We start from the raw sequence: 26,278 nt of genomic DNA on the forward strand, positions 1-26,278 counted from the left end.
TTATTGATTCCCAGCTTGAACCCGGCGACCTTTTGCTGGCATCAAGTATCGTAGCTTCTTCCAGAAATAAGAATGTTTGAATTCAGATTTATTTCCTCTCCACTTCACTGTTCTTTTTGATTTTAGAAGAAGCTGAAGTGACTCTGGGAATGACTTTGTGTTGTTTATAGGCTTGAATTCAATTAGTATTGGTTTTATTTTTCTTTCAACTAATACCTGATGCAGCCCAGTCATCAATTCATACGTGGATTTGAAATCATCATCCACATAGTCTTTGCTGAGAATTATAATTAATCTTCGGCATTTGTTAATATAAAAAAGTACACTTTCTGCAGATGCTGTAAAACAAATTAAGCATTTTGTTACTAAAATACGACATGAAGAATTCCTAATATTCTGAACATAAAAACATTAAGCCAAAAGTTCTTGGCTGTTCTGCAAAGCCAGGTGATAAAGTGCTGATTTTAAGCTTTTTATGATCAACATTAACTAATTTTAAACAGTATTCCAAGTGGAGTAAAATAAAATTGAAAAAGAAAAATTGCATCTGCCACTACCTTTAGCCCTTTTACATATTTCAACATCAATGAAACCAATTTTCATTATTTGCTCCTTATAACACCAGTGATGGTGATCATCAATAATAATTTGTAGCCTGTGCATACATTGCTATAATATTGACTTGAATGTCATCAATGAAATGAAGAGAAATACAATGATGTGTATTCTCATCAGTGACATTAATATTAATGATAATCGTCATAATTTAAAAAAAATTAGCAGGTCTATTGCTAGATGTGATTTTCAAAATCTGTAAATACTATGAGCAAAGGTTCAAAGGTCAGTTTATTGTCACGTGTACCAATTAAGGTACAGTGAAACTCGAATTACCATACAGCCATACTAAAAAAAAGCAACAAGACACACAACTTCATAAAAGTTAACATAAACATCCTCCACAGCGGATTCCAATAAAGTCCAATCTGCTTCCTCTTTATTCTGCTGCGTCGGGGCAGTCAAACTATCCGCAGTTGGGGTGATCGAAGCCCCTGCATCGGGGCAATCGAAGCCCCCGCATCGGGGCAATCGAAGCCCCCGCATCGGGGCAATCGAAGCCCCCGCGTATAACACATAAAATAGAACAGAATCCATGCTTAGACACAAAGTAACTCAGCGGGTCAGGCAGGTTCTCTGAAGAAAAAGGATGGGTAGCATTTTGGTTCAGAACCCTTCTTCAGAAGGACTAAGGGTGTTCTCAATACGTTTGATTGAGCTTGAGGTCCCTCTATCTACCCGTGCTTCCTTTTTTGTATTAGCGAAACAAGAATGAATTAATCTTACCTTCTCCAGGGAGAACATCTCGTTCAAATATGCATAAGCGATAACCACATTTTTCTTCTAGTATTGCAGGTAACAGCTCAAAAGCAAATTGTTGTTCTTCATTAGCATTAAGGAGGATCTCGTCACTCTTCAGGAGTAATATATATGCATCGTATTCTTTACTATCTGAGAATTAAACAGAAGATAGAGTCATTTGATTGTTATGTTAACGTTGAAGTCATAGAGTTGTACAAAACTGGACCTTTGGCCCAACTCATCCATGCAGACCAAGGTGCCTTCCAGAGCTGACTTCCTGACTAAGAGTACACCCTTATTCCAAGAGAAAACTGCAGAAAGTTGGCTGAGCAATTCTGAATATTGAATCATCATATATTGAGGTTATTTAGTTTAAGGTTTTTGGGGATCCTTAACATTGAATGAATTCAATCTTGGGACATGTAGTTCAAGCATAAAAACTATGAGGATTGTAATGAAAAGTCACCACAATTGCTGGTAATTAACACTCAAATTTTATGTATGAGAGCTGTTTTTGTTGAACGCTACGACAGAACACAGTGAATGGATGAATTTACAGATATAATGGCAGCCATGACATTAATCAGAACACCAACACAAATGTTAAGGCTGTCTTTATTATCCTGGCCCTCACCACGAGAATCTGATGACAAACCTGATCCGAGGATTGCAACAGTTTCTGCAATACTCTTTGGTGATTTGAAATTGGTTATTGTAGCAACATAATTGAATAGATATGTCCAAATGAAGGTAGAATATGGGGGAGGGAAACTTAGAGGTGAAAGAAATATAATCATGCATTCATTTTGTAGCTTACATAAGCTTGGAAGTTCACATTAACTTTATGGTCAATGAAACTGGGACAATATACACAAACACTACGATATGAAAATGAGTGGTGGAGTTTTGTGAACATTTAGAACTTTCTCCTAATCTTACCTCCAAGAGTTTCATCTCTACCAGTCAGGTCCCTGAAGCAAAGGGCAATTTGTACATTGAAATGCACACAAACTATTGCCAGAGCGATTAGCACAACAATAATGGTAATTAAATATTTAACAGTTCGCTGCACACTACTTTTGCCTACAGGAGAAAAAAAAAGTTATTTCAGCTTCAATTTTGTTGTTCTACTGACTTTTTACATATAGATTTCTAATGATATCTAAGGAAAAAGCATTAAATGAAATATCCTTTAAAAGCAAACTTTTTGTTTAGTCTGACACGATCACAAAATTGTGACTGAATATTTCAATATAGGTTTCAGAGCCGCGAAAAGTGTGTAAAATAAATTGAAAATTTGCACGGGCTTCAAAATTAAAGCAACAATCCAAGATCTGAGTCATTTCAACTTTTCAACACATATCACTTATCTGGATAGAGTGTTTTACTTATCTTTACGTGGTTTTTATGAAGTTCCAGTAGCTTTGACAAATTTACCAAATCTATTTTCCTTAAAAGCCACTAATCTAATCCAGACGGTCTCCTAATTTATGTGTGCTATCCAAGGCCTAATGAGGCCACTAGTTCTGACTGCATTTTAACTTTGGAATAAGCAGGAAAGCCCATGAAGGTCAATGTACCAGAGACTGCGACGGAAGCAGAGATCATTCCCCAGTCTTTTTTTTTCATTATAGAACCAGAAAGACCAAAAGCAACAAGACCAACTGTAAGTTAGATATACCTCATAGATCGTAGGGCTAATGGAATCAAGGGATATAGGGAGAAAGCAGGAACGGGGTACTGATTGTGGATGATAGAAACATAGACATAGAAAATAGGTGCGGGACTAGGCCATTCGGTCCTTCGAGCCTGCACTGCCATTCAATATGATCATGGGTGATCATCCAACTCAGTATCCCGTACCTGCCTTCTCTCCATACCCCCTGATCCCTTTAGCCACAAGGGCCACATCTAACTCCCTCTTAAATATAGCCAATGAACTGGCCTCAACTACCTTCTGTGGCAGAGAATTCCACAGATTCACCACTCTCTGTGTGAAAAAAAACTTTCTCATCTCGGTCCTAAAAGACTTCCCCCTTATCCTTAAACTGTGACCGCTAGTTCTTCCCCAACATCGGGAACAATCTTCCTGCATCTAGCCTGTCCAACCCCTTAACCTGTCAAACATGATCATATTGAATATATGGCTCGTAGGGCTGAATGGCCTACTCTGCACCAATCTTTTATCTTTTATGTTTTTATCAAGGGTTGACCAAGTTTCCAATGCCCAGCTGCTTCCCCTCCCAGTAGCAGACAAGTAAATTGTTGGACTGTACCTTTCTCCTGGAGAAAGATGTATCCCATTGTCTGTGAAACCTTGTCTGATGTATGCAAAACACAGTTGAAATATTGATTCAGATGCTCTTTGTTAACTTGGGTAAATACCAATGGTCTTACAATATATATTCCTTTTTCTGTAGTTGTCTCTCTGAAATAAGCAAAGAATCTTACTTTGAAAAAGTAATATGAATGAAACATGAAAATAATCATCTCTCCACAGCTAAAGAAACTATATAAACATCAAATCAACAGTAACGTGTATTATTTGTCACCAAAAAAACAAACTTAGAGGAAGTCAGCGGGTCAGCTTGTTCCCTTTGCAGGGTCTTGACCCAAAATGTCCACCATCTCTCCACCTTCAAAGATGCTGCTTCACCTACTGAGTTCCTCCAGGAGTTTGTTTTTTACTTCAGATTCCAGAAATCTACAATCTCATGTGACTATTTTATTTACCAACTTTATCACAGAGAAAGACCCAGAGGTGAATCAAAGGCTAGTACAAAAACACATAGTTAACAAAAAACACGTAGTTAACAAACACAAGATTCAAAGAGAAAAATAAAAGCATTGATGACCATAGAGGCATGTTAGGCAAAAACCAGATGAATGAGGGGAGGGGGGGGGTGCAGGGGTGAACATTTGGGAGTGCAAATAGGTGCTGGTGGAAATGCTCTGGTTATGATATAATACAAATGTATTTTCCCTGATCTGGGCAATGGAGGTGGAACTTTGCAGGAAGCTGCTTTTATTAAACATTTCCAAGATTTGAAACAGGTGTATGAGCACACAAAGAGAAAACATACCCTGGTCATGGTTTTAGGGAATGACATTCCTGCCTTCGACACTATAGGAAAGAATGAGAGGAATTGAAAGAAAGACACCCAGTGTTTGAATAAATCAGCGGGTCAGGCAGCATCCCTGCAGAACATGGATAGGTGATGTTTCGGGTCGGGACCCTCTTCATCATTTTCTGCAGGATGCTACCTGACCCGTTGAGTTACTCCAGCATGTTGTGTCTTTCCTTGCTAAACCAACACCTGCAGTTTCTGGTTTCTAAAGCATTGAAAGATTTCATTTGGGGAGGAGTAAGATGAGTGTATCTCTAAATTAAACTAAACTAAAAGATATACTAAGTAGATTTTAATTATACTCCCTTGTGCAAAGATAAATCAAAATTCTTACAATGGAAGACAGCCTCTCAAACTGCTTCTGGACCCCATTGGACAGACTTCCTCATGTTGAAATTAAGTGACCTTTTTCCAGCTAAAATATTTACTTCCTTCTATTCTTTCCATTCCCCAGACACTGCTTGCACCTTAGCCCCCTTATGTCCCAGGGGCATTAACAGCCAGTCACTGGAAGAGTTGACTGCATCACATCAAGGTTTGTATATCCCACCCCCCCCCCACTTCCTTCTGTCAAAACTTGGAATGATGACACCCCCCCCACTTCCTTCTGTCAAAACTTGGAATGCTGACAGGAGGAAATGGAGCAGGCACTGAATAATAATGAGCAGATCCGTGGCCTCTAGCCAACCATTCAATCCGTATCACAAAAGTGTAGAGGTGGAAGATAAAAATGTAAATCTAAGCAAGGTCTTCCACCTAGTGTTTACACAGGGACAGTTTAATCTGAAACACAAAGAAAGGAAATATACTAAAGACTAAAGACTGTGTGCAGGAAGGAAATAACAATGCTCGTTTACAGTACACCCAAAGACAGATACAAAAAGTTGGAGTGACTCATCGAGTCAAGCAGCATCTCTGGAGAAAAGGAATAGGTGATGTTTCAGCTCGAGTCCTTTCTTCAGGCTGAGAGGCAGGGGAGAGGGAAACTAGAGATATGAAAAGGTACAAAGAAAAAATGAACGAAAGGCAGGAAAAAGGATAAGTGAAAGCCAGCAATGATGATCAAGGAAAGGTGGAACCCACAGCCAACAATTTAGGCCTGTGTCATATTTTGGATGCACCGCAAATTTGGAAAAAAATTATGAGGTGGCATTCGGCAAACCATTTTCATTTATTCTATTACATGAAAGAGCAATATGAAGTAGCTTCACTATAAATGTGCACTATAAATGTGCATTATCTCATCACAAACAAGTGGAAAGAAAAGCATACATCACCTCAGAAATATTGCTAAAGGTGTAATTGACAATAAATAACTTTAAGGTACAATGTGCATTAGTATGAAGGCAAATAACGAAAACAACAAGATCTAACTGCTTACCTCCTAGAATCTTTACAGACTGGCTCCATTCCCTTACAGGTGGTCACATCGCTTTTTCTGAAAAGCCAAGTTAGTACCACGTCCCGTTTACTTTCGGGGCCAGCATAAACTGTGCAATTAAAGACTCTTCTTTCTCCTAAATGTTTATGTAATTAGAGAGCAGAACATACCAGCAACAGTTGCATACCTTTTGAAGCGCTGCATTTAATTGTTTTACTGAAACATACTTAGTGTACTCTTAAACCCAGTTTACTGTTTCACATTCAATTTTGTTATTCCCTTGTAATTTATAAAAACACATTTTCTGAACATGAAGAATTCATGAGGGACATGATGTACTGAGAAGATATATATATTTTTTTTATTATCAAAAATTGTACTCAATTATTTAAAACCAATATTTACAATACAATAAAACAAAACATAACCCACCACCAGAATACTATACAAACAAATATACCAAATGAAACTATTATACAACGATATTACAATCCCCATCCAGGATACATCCAATCCCCAGCGGTCCCGGAAATCCTCCAGGGTGCCCGTGGACAGCGCATAGTCCTTCTCCAACACCACCCGGGCGCGGACGTAACCCCGGAAAAGGGGTAGGCAGCTGGCTCGGGCAGAGCCCTCTTCCGCCTGGCGCCGTGAGTCGCGGATGGCCAGCTTGGCCAGGCCCAGGAGCAACCCAACCAGGATATCTTCGGCCCTACCCTCTCCCCTACGCACAGGGTGTCCAAAGATGAGGATGGTGGGTGAGAAGTGCAGCCAAAAAGAAAGGAGAAGCCCCTTTAGATATTGAGTAAATTGTATTGGACTTCATCCCATCTTCCAACAATATCCCTTTCAGATGCGATTTTGAAATTCAGTGAGAATTAATTCAATTTGGCCACCATTCTGTCAAACATGGTATTGGTTCAGATGAGCGAAGGCAGTGAAAGACTGCTTAATCAGTGGAAGAAATGGAAAATGAAATAGGTAACAAGTATAAGAAAGCTGAATTATAGCAAGTGTTGTTTTTACAGCAAGGAGGGGTTTATGAGAACGTGAGATTTAAAATAATGGGTTTATATATGACTAGTGGAAATGGGTGGTGGATGGTCAGAATAAAACTCAATGAGTTAAAGGGTTTGTTTCTTTGTTGTATCTCTGCAATTAACTGGGAAAAAATGGGATAAGGAATTAGCCATCGAGCTGTGGGTATTTTAAAAGGGGCTTTAAAAAGCCTCAGTGTTCAAGGTCTATATCAGATATAGAGCAGTATTTTACATGTGGAATGTATAGATCACTCAGTCTGCAGAAGGGCCTCGACCCAAAACGTCACCCAGTCCTTCTCACCAGAGATGCTGCCTGCCCCACTGAGTTACTCCAGCATTCTGTGTCTTTCTAATATTCAGAAGTGTCATTAAGCATATTTAAAATTTGAGATTTTGATAATTTTTACTCCCAAAGCATATCAAAATGCTCTGATGCAATTTCTCTCAGGCAGCTGCCCTTTCTTTAAATAATCTTGCCATTTTGGTGACAATTTCTGAGCCTTTAAAAGGACTATGAACCATTTAGAGAATATGGAATGCAATGTTTTTTTTCCCTATTTTACATTCAAGAGCAAGATTCAAATGAAGAATGGCAAGATAGCAATGGATGTGTAAAAGGTGAAAATATGGGAAAACTGCCAGCAGGATTGGTAAACCATGAAACCATAGAGGTAAAGAAATGATATACAATACTGTACACATTCATTGTAGCAAATAGAATTTATTGTTACATTTAGGAATGTAGCAAAGTAACTTTTGGGAAATTTGTTTAATCGAATGGAACAATGGCATATTCCTGCTTTTTTTAGTTTAGCTTAGTTTAGTTTAGAGATACAGCGTGGAAACAAGCCCTGAGGCCTACCAAATCCATGCCGACCAGCGGTCACCCATACATTAGTTCTATCCGACACACTAGGGACAATTTACAGGAACCGATTAACCTGCAAACCTGTCCGTCTTTAGAATGTAGGAGGAAAGCAGAGCACCCGGAGAAAACCCATGCAGTCACAGGGAGAACGTACAAACTCCATACAGACAGCACCCATCGTCAGGATCGAACCCGGGTCTCTACCGCTGCACCACTGTGCCGCACTTATTAATTACTGGGCCGGATCTTACTAGCACAGACCTACTGTGCACGTTCAATCCCATGCCTAAACATATTTGCTCTATACAAAGAGGATCTACCCGGTTAGACTGAACTGTCAGAGTTTCCCGAACCAAGGTCAAAGTAGTGGCAGGGCTCCAATGCTGCCCTATGGGAGCTCTATACTAGAAATCTCCCTCAGAGTTTAATAGAAAACCTCCAGCACCCCCAGTTTTGCTGACTATTAAACCTGTAATGTAAAGCTGTCAAATATTTCAACCTAAATTGAGAAGCATTTAAAAGTTATCTGGAGCTAGTCACAGTTCTTAGTTCAGTGTAAGAAAATAACTGCAGATGCTGGTACAAATCAAAGGTATTTATTCACAAAATGCTGGAGTAACTCAGCAGGTCAGGCAGCAACTCAGGAGAGAAGGAATGGGTGACGTTTCGGGTCGAGACCCTTCTTCAGACTGATGTCAGGGGGGCGGGACAACGGAAGGATATAGGTGGCAGGAGAAATCACAGAGGGGGAGCAGCGAGAGAGCATGTTGCTAAACTCTCATCGAAGAGAGGAGGAGAACGCCTGGGCAGCTTACAGCCCAGTGGTATGAACATTGACTTCTCCAACTTTAGATAGTTCCTCTGTCCCTCTCTTCCCCTCCCCCTTCCCAGATCTCCCACTGTCTTCCTGTCTCCACCTATATCCTTCCTTTGTCCCGCCCCCCTGACATCAGTCTGAAGAAGGGTCTCGACCCGAAACGTCGCCCATTCCTTCTCTCCTGAGATGCTGCCTGACCTGCTGAGTTACTCCAGCATTTTGTGAATAAAAACAGTTCTTAGTTCTGTGTATTGAGGCTGACATCAAGGATTTACACAAAGTGCTGTATTAACTCAACGAGTCAGGCAGCATCCCTGGAGAAGGTGGGTAGGTGATAATTTGGGTCAGGACCCTTCTCCAGGATCCAAAGAAGACTCCCAACCCAAAATATCACCCATCCATGTTCTCCAGGGATGCTACCTAACCCTCCGAGTTACTCCAGCACTTTGTGTCTTTTTTTGTAAACCAACATCTGCACTTCCTTGTTTCTGCGGCACGGTAGCGCAGCGGTATAGTTGCTGCTTTACAGCGAATGCAGCGCCGGAGACTCAGGTTCGATCCTGACTATGGGTGCTGCACTGTAAGGAGTTTGTACGTTCTCCCCGTGACCTGCGTGGGTTTTCTCCGAGATCTTCGGTTTCCTCCCACACTCCAAAGACGTACAGGTATGTAGGTTAATTGGCTGGGTAAATGTAAAAAAAGATTTTTTAAAATTGTTCCTAGTGTGTGTAGGATAGTGTTAATGTACGGGGATCGCTGGGCGGCACGGCCTTGGAGGGCCGAAAAGGCCTGTTTCCGGCTGTATATATATGATATATGATATGATATGATACCTCAAGAATTTTGCATTTTCTTTTAACTCCATTCTACCTAATTTCTTCTCTTTGTACTTACCATGACTCATCTGACTATTTACATTGATAGATAGAAATCAATGCAAACTTTACCTACCCAGTGTAACTTCAATGCGTTCTTGATGTGGGTAAACCAATTTCGGTACAATAGAAGGTTCTGAAAAGGAGATTTTTATTTATAAAAAGGATAGAGAAATTAATTTCACAATTTCATTTATTAAGTTCATGACTATAATGGAACCCTGATTTTATGCACCTCTGATGTAATGTCACCAACTTCTTTAAAGAGAAGAAAGAAAGGATAAAGAACAGGAATGACGATGAAAATCATGGCCAGGAGAAAGATTTTGAGAAGGAAGAGCAATGTCTGAGGGAGATAAACTAATATTGGAATTAAATTGTTTAAAATATGCTATTAATAGCAAATAAAAAAAATGTGCAATCTATGATAATATTCCCAACATTAATTCCCATGTATCTATTGATGCCAGAGGTGAAATTTTGCAAAACAGATTGCTGGGCATTCATATGTGCTTGGCCTGGTTCTTTGATTAAAATCATATGTCAAAATGATTCTAGGAAGTTCAGTAATAATTTGAGACTGTGGGTCACAGGAATAGTTGTACCTTCTCGGTAGTATAAATGTTACAACATCCAAAAACCTATGTAATGTGCTGCTAGATTTCATTCAACCTCATTCTGAGTTGGAACCAATGGAATGGAGGGAAGGCAAGAAACAATAAGATATATATATATAGATAAATGTCACCAAAACTCATCTCAAAATTCCAAGACCTAGGACTTAGAACATAAACCAGTACAGCACAAGAACGGACCCTTTGGCCCACAATATCTGCACCAAACATGGTGTCAAGACCAACTCTCATTTGCCTGTACATAGAGAAATACAGCACAAAAACAGGCCCTTCGGCCCAACTTGCCTATCCTAACCAAGCTGCCCCATCTACACGAGTTTTACCTGCCGGCGTTTGGCCCTATCCCTCTAAACCTTTCCTATCCATGTACCAGTCTAAATGATTTTCAAATGTTGTTATAGTATGTGCCTCAACTGCCTCCTAGGGCAGCTCATTCCATATACCCATCACCCTCCGCGTGAAAAAGTTGCCCCTCCTATCAAATCTTCCAAATTTCACCATAAACCTATGTCCCCGGTACTTGATTTCCCTATTCTGGTAAAAGGGAAACTGCATTGACCCTATCTATTCCTCTTATGATCTTATACACCTCTATGAGATCTTTTGTTCCAAGGAACAAAATCCTCGAGGGATATAAAGTGCTGCAGTAACTTTGCAAGTCAGGTATCATCTCTGGAGAACATGGATAGGCGATGTAATGTCTGCTGTAAGACCCTGTTGTGGCTAGCACAATGAATATACGCCCGACATCTTGTAAGAAGATTTTAATAACGATCCTTCACCAGGAAACTTCTAGAAGGCCACCTGACCTCAATCACGAGGCACAAACACATTGGCCAGCTTCTGCTCTTGGCCTCAAGGGGGCACTGGCATTTATATTACATATACATCACATCTCCCCTTTACTTTAATTATATCTCATCTCCCCCTTCAACGTTGGGGTCAAAACTAATAACTTGAAGCTTTAATCAACTTAATGTGGATGAAACACCACAAATAACACAATGCTCTTCAAACTACAAAACTATGAATTTTACATAACAAGCCGTGCCGGGGGTTTGGACAATCGCCCACTTCTCGTGCAAGTCATATTTCCAACCCGTTCTGTGTCGTATTTATGTTGTATGCGTGTGTAGCTTGGCACGCTTTGAGCTGGTTCCCCCAACCACAGGACCTTGTGATGCGGCCTGTGATAGTTCTCTTGAATCTGGGAGACTAGCTCCTTCTAGGAGAGGGGCTCCTCTGTCTGGTTGACTCTCTGTCTCGTCTGGGAGACTAGCTCCTTCTGGGAGAGAGGGTCCTCCTTGTGGGAGAGTGCTCGCGCTGGTCTGCGTGTTGCCATGGCATTGCTCAGCTGCCTCGTGCGCAGGTCGTACGTCCTTCCTGTTTCTGCGGAACTCAGTACCGCTCGGTGTAGAGATGACGAAGCTCCGAGGGGACAGGTTTTCTCTTGCAATGCGGCCACGTTGCCACTTGGTTGGTTTGGCATGAAACCACACCTGTTGTTGTTGTTCCAGGCGCGGCAGCGGCTCGGCGCTTGCCTTCTCATTGAAGTATGCTGCCTGTTTTTCTTGCCGGGCGACCAGTTGTGGTCCCCTGCGAGGGACATGATGTGGCAGTAAGAGCGATAGAGGCGACGGCAATTTGCTTGTTAACAGTCTACTGCTCAGTAACTGTGAGGGGGCATAGCCGCCTGTCCCGTCAAGGGGGGTGTTGCGGTATTCGAGGATGGCATACATCGGGTCACGGCCGCTGCCTTTTGCTTTTCTCATGAGACCTTTCATAGTTTGTACACAGCGCTCTACCTGCCCGTTGCTCTGTGGATATATGGGACTTGAGGTGACATGGGCAAATTCCCAGTCCTCCTGGAACCTTCGAAACTCAGCACAGTCGAATTGTCTCACGTTGTTTGTCATCACCAAGTCAGGAATGCCATTCCGGGCAAACATGCCCGTCATCTCACGTATCACTGAATGTGACGTCATGTCTGACAACTGTGCTATTTCTGGGTACTTGGAGTAATAGTCCACTACAAGCAAATGGTCAACTCCATCCAGATGGAAGATGTCTGTGCCGACCTTAGACCAAGGTCTGCAGGGGATGAGGTGTGGTTGTAGCGGCTCGCTTGCTTGTGCTTTCCAAGTCACCTGGCATATCGAGCATGTTCCCACTGTGTCCTCAATCTGTGCATTCATTCCTGGCCACGCAAATAAATTGTGGGCTCGTTGTTTAAGTTTCACTACTCCCAGATTTGATTCATGTAGCGCGTTCAGCATCTGCCTTCGCATGCTTTGGGGGATGACGATTCGGTTTTCCCTCAAGACTAATCCATCGACTTCAACCAGCTCATCACGGTATGTATGAAACGGAGTCAAGTCCGAGGGCAAATCGCGCCTGTCACTAGGCCAACCCTTTCTTATGTACTCGCACAACATTGTCAGGGTTTGATCTTTTTTTGTTTCAGGTTTTTTTTTTTAGATTTAGAAATACAGCGCGGAAACAGGCCCTTCGGCCCACCAAGTCCGCGCCGCCCAGCGATCCCCGCACATTAACACTATCCTACACACACTAGGGACAATTTTTACATTTTCCCAGCCAATTAACCTACATACCTGTACGTCTTTGGAGTGTGGGAGGAAACCGAAGATCTCGGAGAAAACCCACGCAGGTCACGGGGAGAACGTACAAACTCCGTACAGACGGCGCCCGTAGTCAGGATCGAACCTGAGTCTCCGGCGTTGCATTTGCTGTAAGGCAGCAGCTCTGAACTGCGCAAGGTGCTCATCTGACATGTGTAGGATGGCTTCTACAGCCTGTATCACGATCGGCAGTGTGATGTGCTCTTCCGCAGGTGTGTCTGCATGGGGCAGCCAGCTCAGGGCATCGGGGACAAACATTTCACGTCCCGGCTTCCACCGTATTTCCATGTCGTACCGTAGCAGGTGCATTAGCATTCGCTGGAGTCTGGGGCTTAATTTGTGTAGCGGCTTGGCGAGCAAGCCCACTAATGCCTTGTGGTCAGTAAGGATCACTGTGCGCTGACCGACGATGAAGTCATGAAACTTTCTGCACGCGTACAATATGGAGCACAGCTCCTTCTCTATAGTCGCATCATTGCGCTCGGCCATGTTCACGAGTCATGATGCAGATGCAACCGGTCTCTCGTCTTGCATCAGGACTGCTCCAAATCCACTGTTGGAAATGTCTGTGGCAGCTTCTGACACCATGTAATGTCCGCTGTAAGACCCTGTTGTGGCTAGCACAATGAATATACGCCCGACATCTTGTAAGAAGATTTTAATAACGATGCTTCACCAGGAAACTTCTATAAGGTCACCTGACCTCAGTCACGAGGCACAAGCACATTGGCCAGCTTCTGCTCTTGGCCTCAAGGGGGCACTGGCATTTATATTACATATACATCACAGGTGACGTTTCAGGTCGAGACCCTTCTTCAGACATAAGAAAGTCAAGGTCCTAGCCTGCCCAACATAGAACAAAGTCCTAGCCTGCCCAACTGCTCCCTTTAGCTCAGGCCCTCAAGTCCTGGCAACATCCTTGTAAAACTTCTCTGCACTCTTTCCAGCTTAATGACATACCTCAATGAAATATGGGCAGGGGTTGTGGAAATTCTGAATAGGAGATCCAACCATGATGCCACCACCTCTACCAGGGAACAATTCCAATGAATAATACAGTCCAAAGAATAATAATGAATAATACAGTTGATGTATTGAATAAAATCAAAATCTAAGTTTTTAGATAAATTTGATGTTAAGAATTTGCTAAGTGATTAATATTGGAAACAAGCGCATTTTTGTTCCTTGTGACCCCCCTAGTTTCCAAATGCTTATTAATCTTTTTTTAAATTTTTAGTTTTAGTTTAGAGGTGCAGAACGAAAACAGGCCCTTCGGCCCATCGAGTCCGCACCGACCAGCTATCCCCGCATATTAACACTATCCTACACTCTAAGGACAATTTACACTTATTCCAAGCCAATTTACCTACAAACCCGCACGTCTTTGGAGTGTGGGAGGAAACCAAAGATCTTGGAGAAAACCCACGCGGTCACGGGAAGAAGGTACAAACTCCGCACAGCCAGCACCCGTAGTCGGGATCGAACCCGGGTCACTGGCGCTGCAAGCACTGTAAGACAACAACTCTACCGCTGTGCCAGCATGCCGCCCTTATCCGTCCTTAATGATGGATGGGTATACCAAGAGCAAAACAATGCTTCTCCAGGTCCAGCAATAATCACAGCACTCTTGCATCAGAGGAACAACATGCCGAAAGTTCCGTTTTACAAAATTGCACTTAATTGAGCCATTCCATATAACATTATCTCTTCAATCCTGACCCAAGCATTTAATCAAAAAATACCTTTCAATGTCAACTTCAATGTCCTTGTAACATTGTACTGCATTCCATAATGGCCAATGGTGAGTAGACAAGTGTAATGTCCAGCATTTTCCTTTTCTAGTCTCCCAAAGAGCAGTGATGATCCTGTGTGAACATTCTTCTGACAATCCTGCAGAACACATTGAACGAATTTAACACTGATACTTAAACGGACAATATGGCTATGGGCAATAAAATACTCAATTCTTTTCCCAATTTAACCTTCTGTATTGCAAGTAGTTACTGCATTTACAAATGAATTTCATGGTTCCCATCTCAGTTCGTATGGCAATTAAACACCCTTGGATTAATTGAGGGAACAGAAAAACACCAGTCCCAGCTTGCCAATGCACATAAAGAGCAGTATTGTCAGGAGCATGGAATCTGCAAGACAATAGTAACCAAAAGAACAAACCTGTGGCACATAGATCTCAATGTGGGCAAATAGTGTATTTCTAGTGGGGAGTCTAGGACTAGAGACCATAGCCTCAGAATAAAAGGATGTACCTTTAGAAAGGAAATGAGGAGGAACTTATTTAGTCAGAGGGTGGTGAATCTGATAGTTGTGGAGGCCAAGTCAATAGATATTTTTAAGGTGGAAATTGAGAGATGCTTGATGAGTCAGGGATTATGGGGAGAAGGCAGGAGAATGGAGTTGAGTGGGAAAAACAGATCAGTCATGATTGAATAGGGGAATAGTCTTGATGGGCCAAATGGCCTAATTCTGCTCCTATAACCTGCAAACTTATGTTTCCTAAACAGGTGAAAGAAGCTCCAATGAGCCTCTGGGGCCCACTTAGATCATTAAAAATGTGTTGGACACACTCAGAGAGTAATCAAAAAGGATAATGCACTGGACTTGCATCCAGAGGACTGGAGTACAAGAGAGAGAAGTAATGTAACAACTATACAATGCACTGATGACACCACACTTGGATTACTATGAATAATCCAGCACATCACAGTTAGGAAGGATATATTAGCTTGGACAGTGGGTAACGTAAAATTACCACAATGTACCTGGAATCTGTGGATTAAATTATGAGGCAAGGTAATAGTAACCAATAGTACTCTAATAAATTCTATTCTATATTCCAATTCTATACAGTTTTGCTTTTGATTAGAATTGAAAATTTATGGGTTAATTTCATTGTTTTCAAGATAAAACAGATAGAGAGGAATCATTTCCACTGATTGGAGAATCTAAAGCAAGGGTATAACATAAAATTAGAATCAGATCTTGCAGACATAAAATTGGAAAACTTCCAACCCCAAAGTGAAAGTGGTAGTTATTTGCAGGTAGATATTACTGAACTGGAAAGTTAGTGCTTTGCACAGGCGCTACCTAACTTGCTGAGTACTTCCAGCATTTCTCTTTATATTTCAGTGAAAACTATCAAAGTTGCATCATAAATCTTTACCATTGCTCATTCTCAGAATGAAAACCTTTCACATTTCTTAGAGGAAATAAAAACATTAAATACACAGTCCTTTTTCCTGGGCAGGGGAATCTAGAGCTAGAGTTCAAGGTGAGAGGGGAAAGATTTAATAGGAATTTGAGGGGCAACCTTTAGACACAGAGGATGGTAGAAAAACCCAAAATGGCGGCGCTGCCATAGCAGCTGCGGCTTACCTGCGGTCCATTTGTCTTTGTGTTTTGTTGTTTTTTTGTGTCTTAATTGTCGATGTGATGTCGTGTTTTTGTGTTTGTGTACTAAGTGTGGGTGTGGGGGGGAGGGGGGGAACTGTAAAATTGTAAATATGTGCCCCTTCCGAACGGAGACCCGACCTTTGTTTTCTGGGTCGGGTCTCCGTTCCTGCTGCGGCCTACCATCGGCCCAACTCCTGGAGCTGGCGGCCTCCAGGGCTCTGGTTCGCAGAGCCCGCGGATCGGACTTACCATCAGCGGAACCGGCCGTCTTCGGAGGCTGCGGGAGCGGCTGCGACTCGCCTTAGGCTCGGGCCGCATGGATGCCGACATCGGGAGCTCCGGCAGCGGCAGCGTGTTCGCCCGCCCCGGGTCGCGGACATTTCACCGTCCGGCGCGCCCTAAAATAGGCCGCGGGATTTTTCTCTGCTGGCCGGGGGCTTCAATGTCGGGAGCCACGACCGCCCCGACGTGCAGCAACAGCGGCAGCGTGTTCGCCCGCCCCGGATCGTGGGGCTTGGGTCGGCCTGCTGCGGACCGTCCGGCGCGGCCTGCAACCACAACAACCTGACCGCGGGAGAAGACGGCAGGGGAAGGGAAAAGACATTGTGGCCTTCCATCACAGTGAGGAGAGGACTGGAGGAGACTCACTGTGATGGATGTTTCTTTTTTGGGGTTGTGTAATTTGCCTATTTTAATGCTTTATTGTGTAATCTGCCTATTTTGGATGACAAATAAAGCTATCTTGAATCTTGAATCTATATGGAAGGAGCTGTCAGGGAAAGTAGTTAAGGCAAGTACATTAACAATATTAAAAACAACATTTAGGCATGCATTTGGATAGGAAAGGTTTCAAGAGATGGCCAAAAGCAGGCAAATGGGACTAACTTAGATGTGGCATCATGGTCGGTGTGGACGCATTTCAGTGCTGTATGACTATATTTAATGCCTTTACTATTATGGGTGCATCAAAGATTTGCTAGCCATAAATTGATGTTTCTTCCAATATTTTATGTTTCACTTCTCCTCACTAAAGTGCTATTCAAAGCAAGGAATAATTTCCAAAACTGGTAAGTTAATTGACTAAGCAGAATCTACTCACCTTATACCATTTCAAATCTTCTATATTATTCTTGTACTCTTCCATGTGTGGACAAGGCAATTCAATTGATGCTCCAATTACTCCATTCCGACTATATTCTATTTCTTCACTGTAACATCCGTCACTTACCAGGGTAACATCCAAACTTTCGTTTGGACCTGTAACATTGTGAGTTCCATTGCTATTAAGCAAAAAGAAAGGGTAAGAGTGAGGAATATGATGTAATTACAGTAATTACAATAAAGAAAAAATCCTAATGAAAGCAGTGGGACCGAGGACTGATAAATCCTTTGCCCCCTGATGCCCCACAAGTTAAAGTAATGTAAGAAATGACCGCAGAGATAACAGTTGCACTGGAAGTATCACCAAAATTCCTAGCTTCTGGAAGGCTTGGGCATATCAATAAACTGCAACAACGAAGGGAAAGAGAAGCAGGGAAGCTCAGGCCAACTAGTCTACAACTGTTATCCGACAATTGCAGGCCTCCATTAGTAGGAAGTAATAACAGGACGCTTTAGAGATCTACAGGATTGGTTAAATAGAAGGAGAGTTAGTTAAGTGGAAGGGAAATTGGTTAAATGGATAGCAGAGTTGGTTAAATGGAAGGAAATCCTACTTGCCAAATCCATTGGAATTGTTATGTAGAATGTGTAGGAAGGAACTGCACCAAAGATAGACACCAAAAGCTGGAGTAACTCAGGGAGTATCTCTGGAGGAAAGGAATAGGTGACGTTTTGGGTAGAGACCCTTCTTCAGACTGAGAGTCAGGAGAGAGGGAACAGAGAGATATGAAAAGGACATAGAACAAATTAATGAAAGATATACAAAAAGACAGATCAAAGCCAGCGACGATGATCAAGGAAAAGTGGAACCAACAATGGTCCCTTGTTAGCTGTGGGGAAGCTGATAACGAGTATTACAAACAGTAAGATCAAAGCCAGCGACGATGATCAAGGAAAAGTGGAACCAATAATGGTCCCTTGTTGGCTGTGGGGAAGCTGATAACGAGTAGTACAAACAGTAAAACCCAGCAGAGTTGATAAAGAGTAACCAATGGATGTCATACTTTTAGATTTTTTCCGAAAAGCATTTGATTACCATAAATGTTTTTTAACGAAATCAAAAGATCAGTTAACAAAAGCTACAGAGGTTTGGAATAACGTATTTCTCAGGTTGATAGGCTTTATGGGTTGCTATGAGGATTTCAGCTCAGGAGCCCTTGTATTGTTCATGACATCGTCGAAGGAATCAACTGTTGCCTCAGTTGATTTTTTTTTAACCACGCCAATCTCAAGAACATCCTACCTAAATTTCACCAGCATGTTTCCATTCCAACAAGGGGAGAGAACACACTGGATCACGTATACACCAACATTAAAGGTGCATACAAAGCGGTCCCACGCCCCCATCTGGGTCACTCTGATCACATCTCTGTACTGTTAACCCCGGCTAACCAACCATGGTTTAAAAAGGAAAAAACAGTCACCAGGAACATCACTGTGTGGCAGGAGGGAGCAACTTCAGCACTGCAAGACTGTTTTGAGACCACTGACTGGTTGGTTTTCAAAGAGGCAGCCACATGCAGAGGCCTCACGGACCTGGAGGAGTATGCAACGACTGTCAGCAGCTACATCAGCAAATGTGCGGGTGATGTTGCTGAGCTGTCTTGGTCTGAGCACCCTGCAGCGTGTTGTGAAGACAGCCCAGCACATCACTGGGACCAGATTCCCTGCCATCAGTGACATTTACAGAGGAAGGTGCAAAAGTAAAGCCTGCAGCATCATGAGGGACTCCTCTCACCCCTTCCAAGGTCTATTTGACCCGCTGCCTTCTGGAAGAAAGCTGAGAAGCATTAGCTGCAGAACCACAAGGTTCAGGAACAGCTTTTTCTCTCAGGCTGTTCGTCTACTGAACTACCCCGCCTGACTCGGGGGGAGGGGCGGGGGGGGGGGGGGGGGGGGGAGGGGGGGGTTAGCACCTTAGCACCTCACCTAGCACTCTGCACTTTATAATCTCATTTAATATGCAATCAATAATTTACCTGTTTTCATTGATGGTTTCAAATTCAATGCTTTACCTTTTATCGTTTATATGCTTTAATCCCCTGTCTATATGTATTGTATTGTATTGCACTGTCTAATTGTATTGCACTGTATCGTATTGTACTGCACTGTCATCCCCTGTCTATATGTTTTGCATTTGTATTGCACTATGGCCCCCGAAGGGACTCTGTTTTGTTCCATTCGTTGCATGATCTGTAAGGAGTGGAATGACAAATAAACTATATAATAAATAATAATAGTAAGTTTTTTGGTGATGCTAAGCCGTGTGGGAGAGTAAACTGAAGATGGTACATTAAAACCAGGGCTGAGCGAGTGGGAGGGAAAATGCCAGATGGAGTACAATGTGGGCAAATGTGAGATTATTCAGCTTGGAAGGAAGAAAAGAAAACGTGCCAATAAATGCATCCCTCTTTGGAAGAGCCAAATGAGTTTTACAGCAGTGGCAGTTCTTTTTCTCTACCTCGGCAATTCCAAATTTCATAGGCAAGAGCACACTGTGCAGCCATAAGAAATAAGTATTGGGATGCGAGGACTTGGCACGAGGATAGATTAAGTTGGTAGGCCTCTGTTCTTTGAAATATGCGAAGTGAGACACAAAGCATGGGAGTAACTCAGCGGGTCAGGCAGCATGTCTGGAGAAAAAGGATGGGTGATGTTTCAGGTCGGGACCCTTCTTCAGACTGAAAGTAGAGGGGAGGGTACTGGAGGTAAGAAAAGGCCAGAACAAAGCAGGGCTGGCAACAGATGACCGAGGAAGGGATGGAGCCCATAATGGGCAGTTGTTAGCTGAAGTCATTTTAGCATAAAAGATTCTCAAGGGGCCTGATGGTTTGGATGGTGAAAAGTTATTTCCCTTGACTGGAGTGTCAACCACACCCCACCACCCATCTCCATTTCCTGTATTTTACCTGGTAACCTTAATGCTACTTACAAGAGAGAACAAAAATATCTTCCAGTGTCATTGAAAGTTGCAGGCCAAAATCCTAACAAAGGTCCTTGAAGAGAAATTCTGGCCCCTTTGTTTAAGAGTTCCGCAAGGCCACGTTTGGTATTGTATTTAAACCAAGAGACTGTAAATCCATGTGTTTGAAGGTCACTTGTTTCAATTGGACTGGATCCATTGCACAACCGACATCTCAAGCGGGCATGTTCCCCTTCAAGGGCAAAGATCATCGTCGATTCAAACGGGAGACATCTGTCAATCTCGTATCCTAAACACACAGAATGATTTTTAGAAGCATTACAATCAAATAAAACAGATCTTTAACCCATAGGATAAAATGTACTTGCAAGTGGTACAAATGGAATAATAAAAAAATGAAGGAAAAATTCCAAAATCTCAGGGTTCTATTAAGGTATAATCAGGTATAGCTTGATGCTGAAACAAATATATTATTTGGTTAGGTAACTAACATCTTGGCCAATGCAATGCGTTTTTTAAAAATTTAACCTGCAAATGCTGGAAATCTGAATGTAAAAAAACAGAAAATTCTGTTACAGGTCAAAGATTTGAAATGTGTAGGAAGGAACTGCAGATGCTGGTTTATACCAAAGATAGACACAATGTGCTGGAGTAACTCAGCGGGTCAGGTAGCATCTCTGGAGATTGAGTTACTCCAGCACTGTGTGCCTTTCAAAGATCTGAAATGTGAGCTCTGTTTCTATTCCCACAAATGTGAACTGAGTACTTCCAGCATTTTCTGTTTTTACCTCAGATGTGTATTAAAGATTATCTTAAAAGAGGATGGAGCCAGAAAAATCTAGAGGCAATGCTGGTACTTGGAGCCTAGACAGTTGAAGATGCTGCTGATAGTTTGGAGACAAATTTACTGAGTAATGCACAGCCAACTTGGTGTGGAGGCAATGGAGATAGAGAAAGGTTTCGCTACAAATAGATTTAATAGAAAGACGAAGATATTAAGGTTGAACCTTTGGCAGAGAGGGAAAAAATGGAGAAATCATTTACAAAATGTTTGCTTGCTCCACACAGCCTTGGTCCTTACGTCAGTGTGGGAGTGCCTTTAATCCAAATATTCCAGCATTATTATTGCCCCCATTGTACTAAGGGAAAGAACTGCTTACCTTATCAGCAACACCACTTCCAATGAATGAACCGTAATAAATAATCTTACCATCATCAGTCTTAAAAAATGACACTCCAAATATCATTAGTTTTATTTTGTTTATTAACGTCTTGTGCACTAAGTTTCAATGGTTTTTCTGAAAATTCTACTTAATTGAATCTGGAGTAATTCTTATATGAAAAGCAAAAAATAGCAACAAAATAAAATGATCGAAGGTTATTTCCCTCCATTGTTGCTTAGCGACCTGCTAGTTACACCTCTAAAAACAGGTTTGCCAAACATAATTCACTTTCGTAGTAAAGTGTTGGATTCTGCTCAATAATTTTAGGATTTTCAAAATGCCATACTGCCAAGTCCCTAATAATCAATTTGATCACTTTCTCTGTCAGTAATAGCATAGCTAACTGACCCAAGGTTCCCTGACTGCTCTTCACTTTCTTGAATAGTATGGTCACATTACAATTTTGAAGGGACTAATTCTATACTTTTCAAAACGATTCCACCCATTAACTCAACAGTCATCATATCATATCATATCATATATATACAGCCGGAAACAGGCCTTTTCGGCCCTCCAAGTCCGTGCCGCCCAGTGATCCCCGTACATTAACACTATCCTACACCCACTAGGGACAATTTTTTACATTTACCCAGCCAATTAACCTACATACCTGTACGTCTTTGGAGTGTGGGAGGAAACCGAAGATTTCGGAGTAAACCCACGCAGGTCACGGGGAGAACGTACAAACTCCTTACAGTGCAGCACCCGTAGTCAGGATCGAACCTGAGTCTCCGGCGCTGCATTCGCTGTAAAGCAGCAACTCTACCGCTGCGCTACCGTCTTGCGTTATTCCTTTTGTCATGTACCTGTACTCTGTGGATGGCTCGATTGTAATCAAGCATTGTCTTTCCGCTGACTGGTTAGCACGCAACAAAACCTTTCACTGTATCTTGTTATACATGACAATAAACTAAACTCATAACTTTAAGCTGGTAAACTATTAGGTTCAGGTGATTTATTGGCCGTTTGGATTTATTGGCATTAACTTCTTCAGTACAATTCTCTCACTATCAGTAATTTCTAGCATAATTCCTCTTTTTAACTAGATTCTGATTACTGGTATTTTCTGAAATGTGTTTTTATTCTGTTTCAGAAAAAGAAAACTAATAAAAGTGCTTATTTCATGTTTTTGCCATTTCCTCATTTCGCAGATAATTCCCACTGTCTCTGCAAATAACCCACAGTTTTGGCAGTCCCATAACCATAGGTTTTATAAAGTGGTATTATGTCTATTGCTAGCTTACTTTCACATTTTATTTTCCCCTCTATCCATTCATTGGAGTGTTTTAGTGAATTCCAAAACAACCATCCACAGATCTACTAGGCAAAGATGATGAATGAAAAAGGCTAGCCCTTTTTGGACTGGTATTCCTGTGGTGATATTTCCCGATGCACTTTATATTCGCTGATGAATTATTTCTTTAAATGTTTGCCATTGATTATGTATTGTTATGTCTTACCTTCAGTAATGTCTCCATTTCTCATTTCAGATATGGTGAATATTAGAAAAAACATCCAGGGCAATGCATCCATCCTGCAATTCAGATAAAGTCATGAGAACATAGTTTGGCTCACTCCAGTAAATACATGGATAAACAGAGAAGTGGTGCAGCTGGTCGAGCCATGGTATTTTACAGTGCCTGTGACTTGGTTCTATCCTGACCTTGGGTGCTGTCTATGTGGAGTTTGCACATTCCAACTATGGGTCACTTTAGACTTTAGAGATACAACGTGGAAACTGGCCCTTCAGCCCAATGAGTTCATACCGACCAGCAATCCCTGTACACTAATGCTATCCTACACACTAGAGACAATTTACAATCTTTACCGTAGCCAATTAACCTACAAACCTGTTCATCTTTGGATTGTGGGAGGAAACCGGAGCACCCAGGGAAAATCCACGTGGTCATGGGGAAAACATACCATCTCCATACAGACAGCACCCATAGTCAGGATCGAACCCAGGTCACAAGGCGCTATAAGACAACTACTCTACTGCTGAGCGACTGTGCCACCCTACTGTGCTGTCTAACTGTGCCCACCTCCAGGAGCTCCAGTTTCCTCCCACATCCCAAGGACATGTGAGTTGGTAAGGTAATTGGCCATTGTGCATTGTCTTGAAAATGTAACAAAACCAGCCTCAGGAGCAGCTTTTCCCCCTCTGTTATCAGGCTTCTGAACAGTCCTTCAATAAGCTCGGGCAGGGGTCTCCAAACTATGGCCCGCGGGCCACATCCGGCCCACCATGAGATTTTATCCGGCCTGCCACAAACTCTTAACACGTTCCGTGCTGTGGGTTCTGTGGTAGCGCGGGAACATTTTTTTTAAATCGGCCTATATGAATGGTGGTTTATTGTCACGTGTGCACTGCACAGTGGAATTCTTTTAGCATAGATCACACGTGCACAAGGCACCATATTTTGGCGCCATTTACAAAAAGTCCAAAGTCCGGTCCGTGCACTGGATGTACTGGAGCAGCTCCCAATCCAGGCAAGCCCCAGGCTGCTGCAGGGCCTCCTCCGTCGGCCTCGACTGGCTCGGCCCGTCGATCGACATCCCTCTCCTTGCCCGACCAACCGCCTGTGTGTCCCGGGGGAAACGCCTTCTGCAGCCGACCTTGCAGGCGCTGGAGGCATTACCCCTCTCCTACTGGCCCCACTCACCGTGTCCGTCGTCGCCAGCGGCTCCCTCCTCCTCGGTTCTCCGGTCTTCAGGGACGTTCTCGACAGTTTCCGAACTTACACGTCATGTAGGCTATCAAGTTGACGGTTTTTATGCAGCTGCCGACTTCATAATAAGTCAGAAAAGGTCGGAAGCAGAGCAAGGACGACCGTTGGCTGAGAGCAAAGTAAGTGGTAATTGCAGAGTGAAAAGGCAGTTTAAAAAGAGCGCCAAGAGGACGCTGGTCAGAAAAGCGCATAACTCCAAGCTCGTCAGGAAGGCAGGATAGAAGTGAGTACATGGATTGGTTGATCAATCAAAGTAGAAGTTTGGTAAATTGGCCAATTAAGTAATTTAGTGACTGATATAAGCAAGACTTGCACAAGGGGTGCAGCCCTGTTGAGGGAAGTGCCCTGTGAGAAAAGTGCGAGTCTTTGGCTGCGAGTCTTCGGTGAGGAGGCTGAGGTGAGGAGGTTACGCTTGTTTTTGAGCCTGAATTGTTTTTTGACACTAAAGTAATGGCGGACAAGTTGGTGCAGTGTGTTTCCTGCAGGATGTGGGAAGGTAGGGACACCGCTGGAGCTTCTGGGAGCTACAACCTGCAAGAACTGTGTCCAGGTGCAGCTCCTGAATGGACGTGTGACGGAGTTGGAAAAGCAGCTCGAAGACCTCAGGGCCATCCGAGAATGCGAGAGTTTCCTGGACAGGACCTACTGTGAGGCTGTCACGCCAAGGGTCCAGGTCGAGCGAAGGTGGGAGACTGTTTCAGGGGGGAGCGAACGTGGACTACAGGAGACCCCGGTGGCTGTGCCTATTGCAAACAGGTACACCCTATTGGGAACCGTCGGGGCAGAAGACGCTTCCAGTCCGAGCGGCAGACATGTTGGCAGCTCTAACCCAGGCAAGGAAACTCGACCGGGGAGACCGAAGTCAGGAAGAGCCATAGTAATGGGTGACTCCATTGTCCGAGGTACGGACAGTAGATTCTGTGATGGCAGACGGGACTCGAGGATGGTCTGTTGCCTCCCTGGTGCCAGAGTTCAAGACATCACGGAGCGGCTTCAGAACATCCTAGCGAGGGAAGGCGATCAACCGGAAGTAGTTGTGCACGTGGGCACGACCGACGTCGGGAGGAAGAGGAAGGAGACACTGCAACGTGAGTTTAGAGAGTTAGGAAGAAGACTGAGAAGTAGGACGTTGAGGGTGGTTGTCTCTGGACTGCTACCTGTACCTTGTGCTGGTGAGGGCAGGAACAGAGAGATCGGGGATATCAATGTACGGCTGAGGGGCTGGTGCAGGGAGCAGGGATTTAGATTTCTAGACCACTGGGATCTCTTCTGGGGTAGGGGTGACCTGTACAAAAGGGACGGGCTACACCTTAACAGCAGGGGGACCAACATTCTGGCAGGCAGGTTTGCTAGTGCTACACATGTCGGTTTAAACTATGTAGTGGGGGGGACGGGTTGACAAATTGGGAATATGAAGATGGAATTAAAGGGGAAGTGAATACAGGAGAAATTGCAAAGGACTCTCGAATGAATGGGAAGGGAAGTTCTAGAAGGATAAGAGAGTAAGGTCAGGGCCAATTGTGACCGGTGTGAGAGGAGGTGAATACCAAAGTTAAAGTGTTGTATTTAAATGCGCGAAGTATAAAAAATAAAGTGGATGAGCTTGAGGCTCAGTTAGACATTGGCAAGTATGATGTTGTGGGAATCACTGAGACATGGCTACAAGAGAACCAGGGCTGGGAACTGAATATTCCCAACGTATAGAAAAGACAGACAGGTGGGGAGAGGGGGTGGGGTCGCTCTGTTGGTAAGGAATGATATTCACTCCCTTGCAAGGGGTGACATAGAATCAGGAGATGTAGAATCAGTATGGATAGAAATGAGGAATTGTAAGGGTAAAAAGACCCTAATGGGAGTCATCTACAGGCCCCCAAACAGTAGCCTCGACATAGGGTACAAGTTGAATCAGGAACTAAAATTGGCATGTCGCAAATGTAATGCTACGGTGGTTAAGGGAGATTTCAACATGCAGGTAGACTGGGATAATCAGGTTGGTAATGGACCCCAGGAAAGAGAGTTTGTGGAGTGCCTCCGAGATGGATTCTTAGAACAGCTTGTACTGGAGCCTACCAGGAAGAAGGCAATTCTGGAT

General features: G+C 43.0%; 1 protein-coding gene across 1 annotated transcript in view; it reads right to left on the bottom strand.

Moving 5' to 3' along the window:
- Positions 1-26,278, bottom strand: part of LOC144595561 (interleukin-18 receptor 1-like) — a 38,059-nt gene continuing 11,781 nt past the window's right edge. Inside the window, exons 2-11 of the mRNA XM_078403106.1 lie at positions 22,918-22,991; positions 20,244-20,523; positions 17,250-17,430; positions 14,482-14,629; positions 9,542-9,601; positions 5,866-6,001; positions 3,633-3,784; positions 2,296-2,439; positions 1,342-1,506; positions 1-338 (exon numbers count right to left, since the gene is read on the bottom strand). Coding sequence (XP_078259232.1) covers positions 1-338; positions 1,342-1,506; positions 2,296-2,439; positions 3,633-3,784; positions 5,866-6,001; positions 9,542-9,601; positions 14,482-14,629; positions 17,250-17,430; positions 20,244-20,523; positions 22,918-22,991 — 1,678 coding nt within the window. The remainder of the gene's footprint in view (positions 339-1,341; positions 1,507-2,295; positions 2,440-3,632; positions 3,785-5,865; positions 6,002-9,541; positions 9,602-14,481; positions 14,630-17,249; positions 17,431-20,243; positions 20,524-22,917; positions 22,992-26,278) is intronic.

The sequence above is a fragment of the Rhinoraja longicauda genome, chromosome 7 (genome assembly GCF_053455715.1).
Source record: "Rhinoraja longicauda isolate Sanriku21f chromosome 7, sRhiLon1.1, whole genome shotgun sequence".
NCBI lineage: Eukaryota > Metazoa > Chordata > Chondrichthyes > Rajiformes > Arhynchobatidae > Rhinoraja > Rhinoraja longicauda.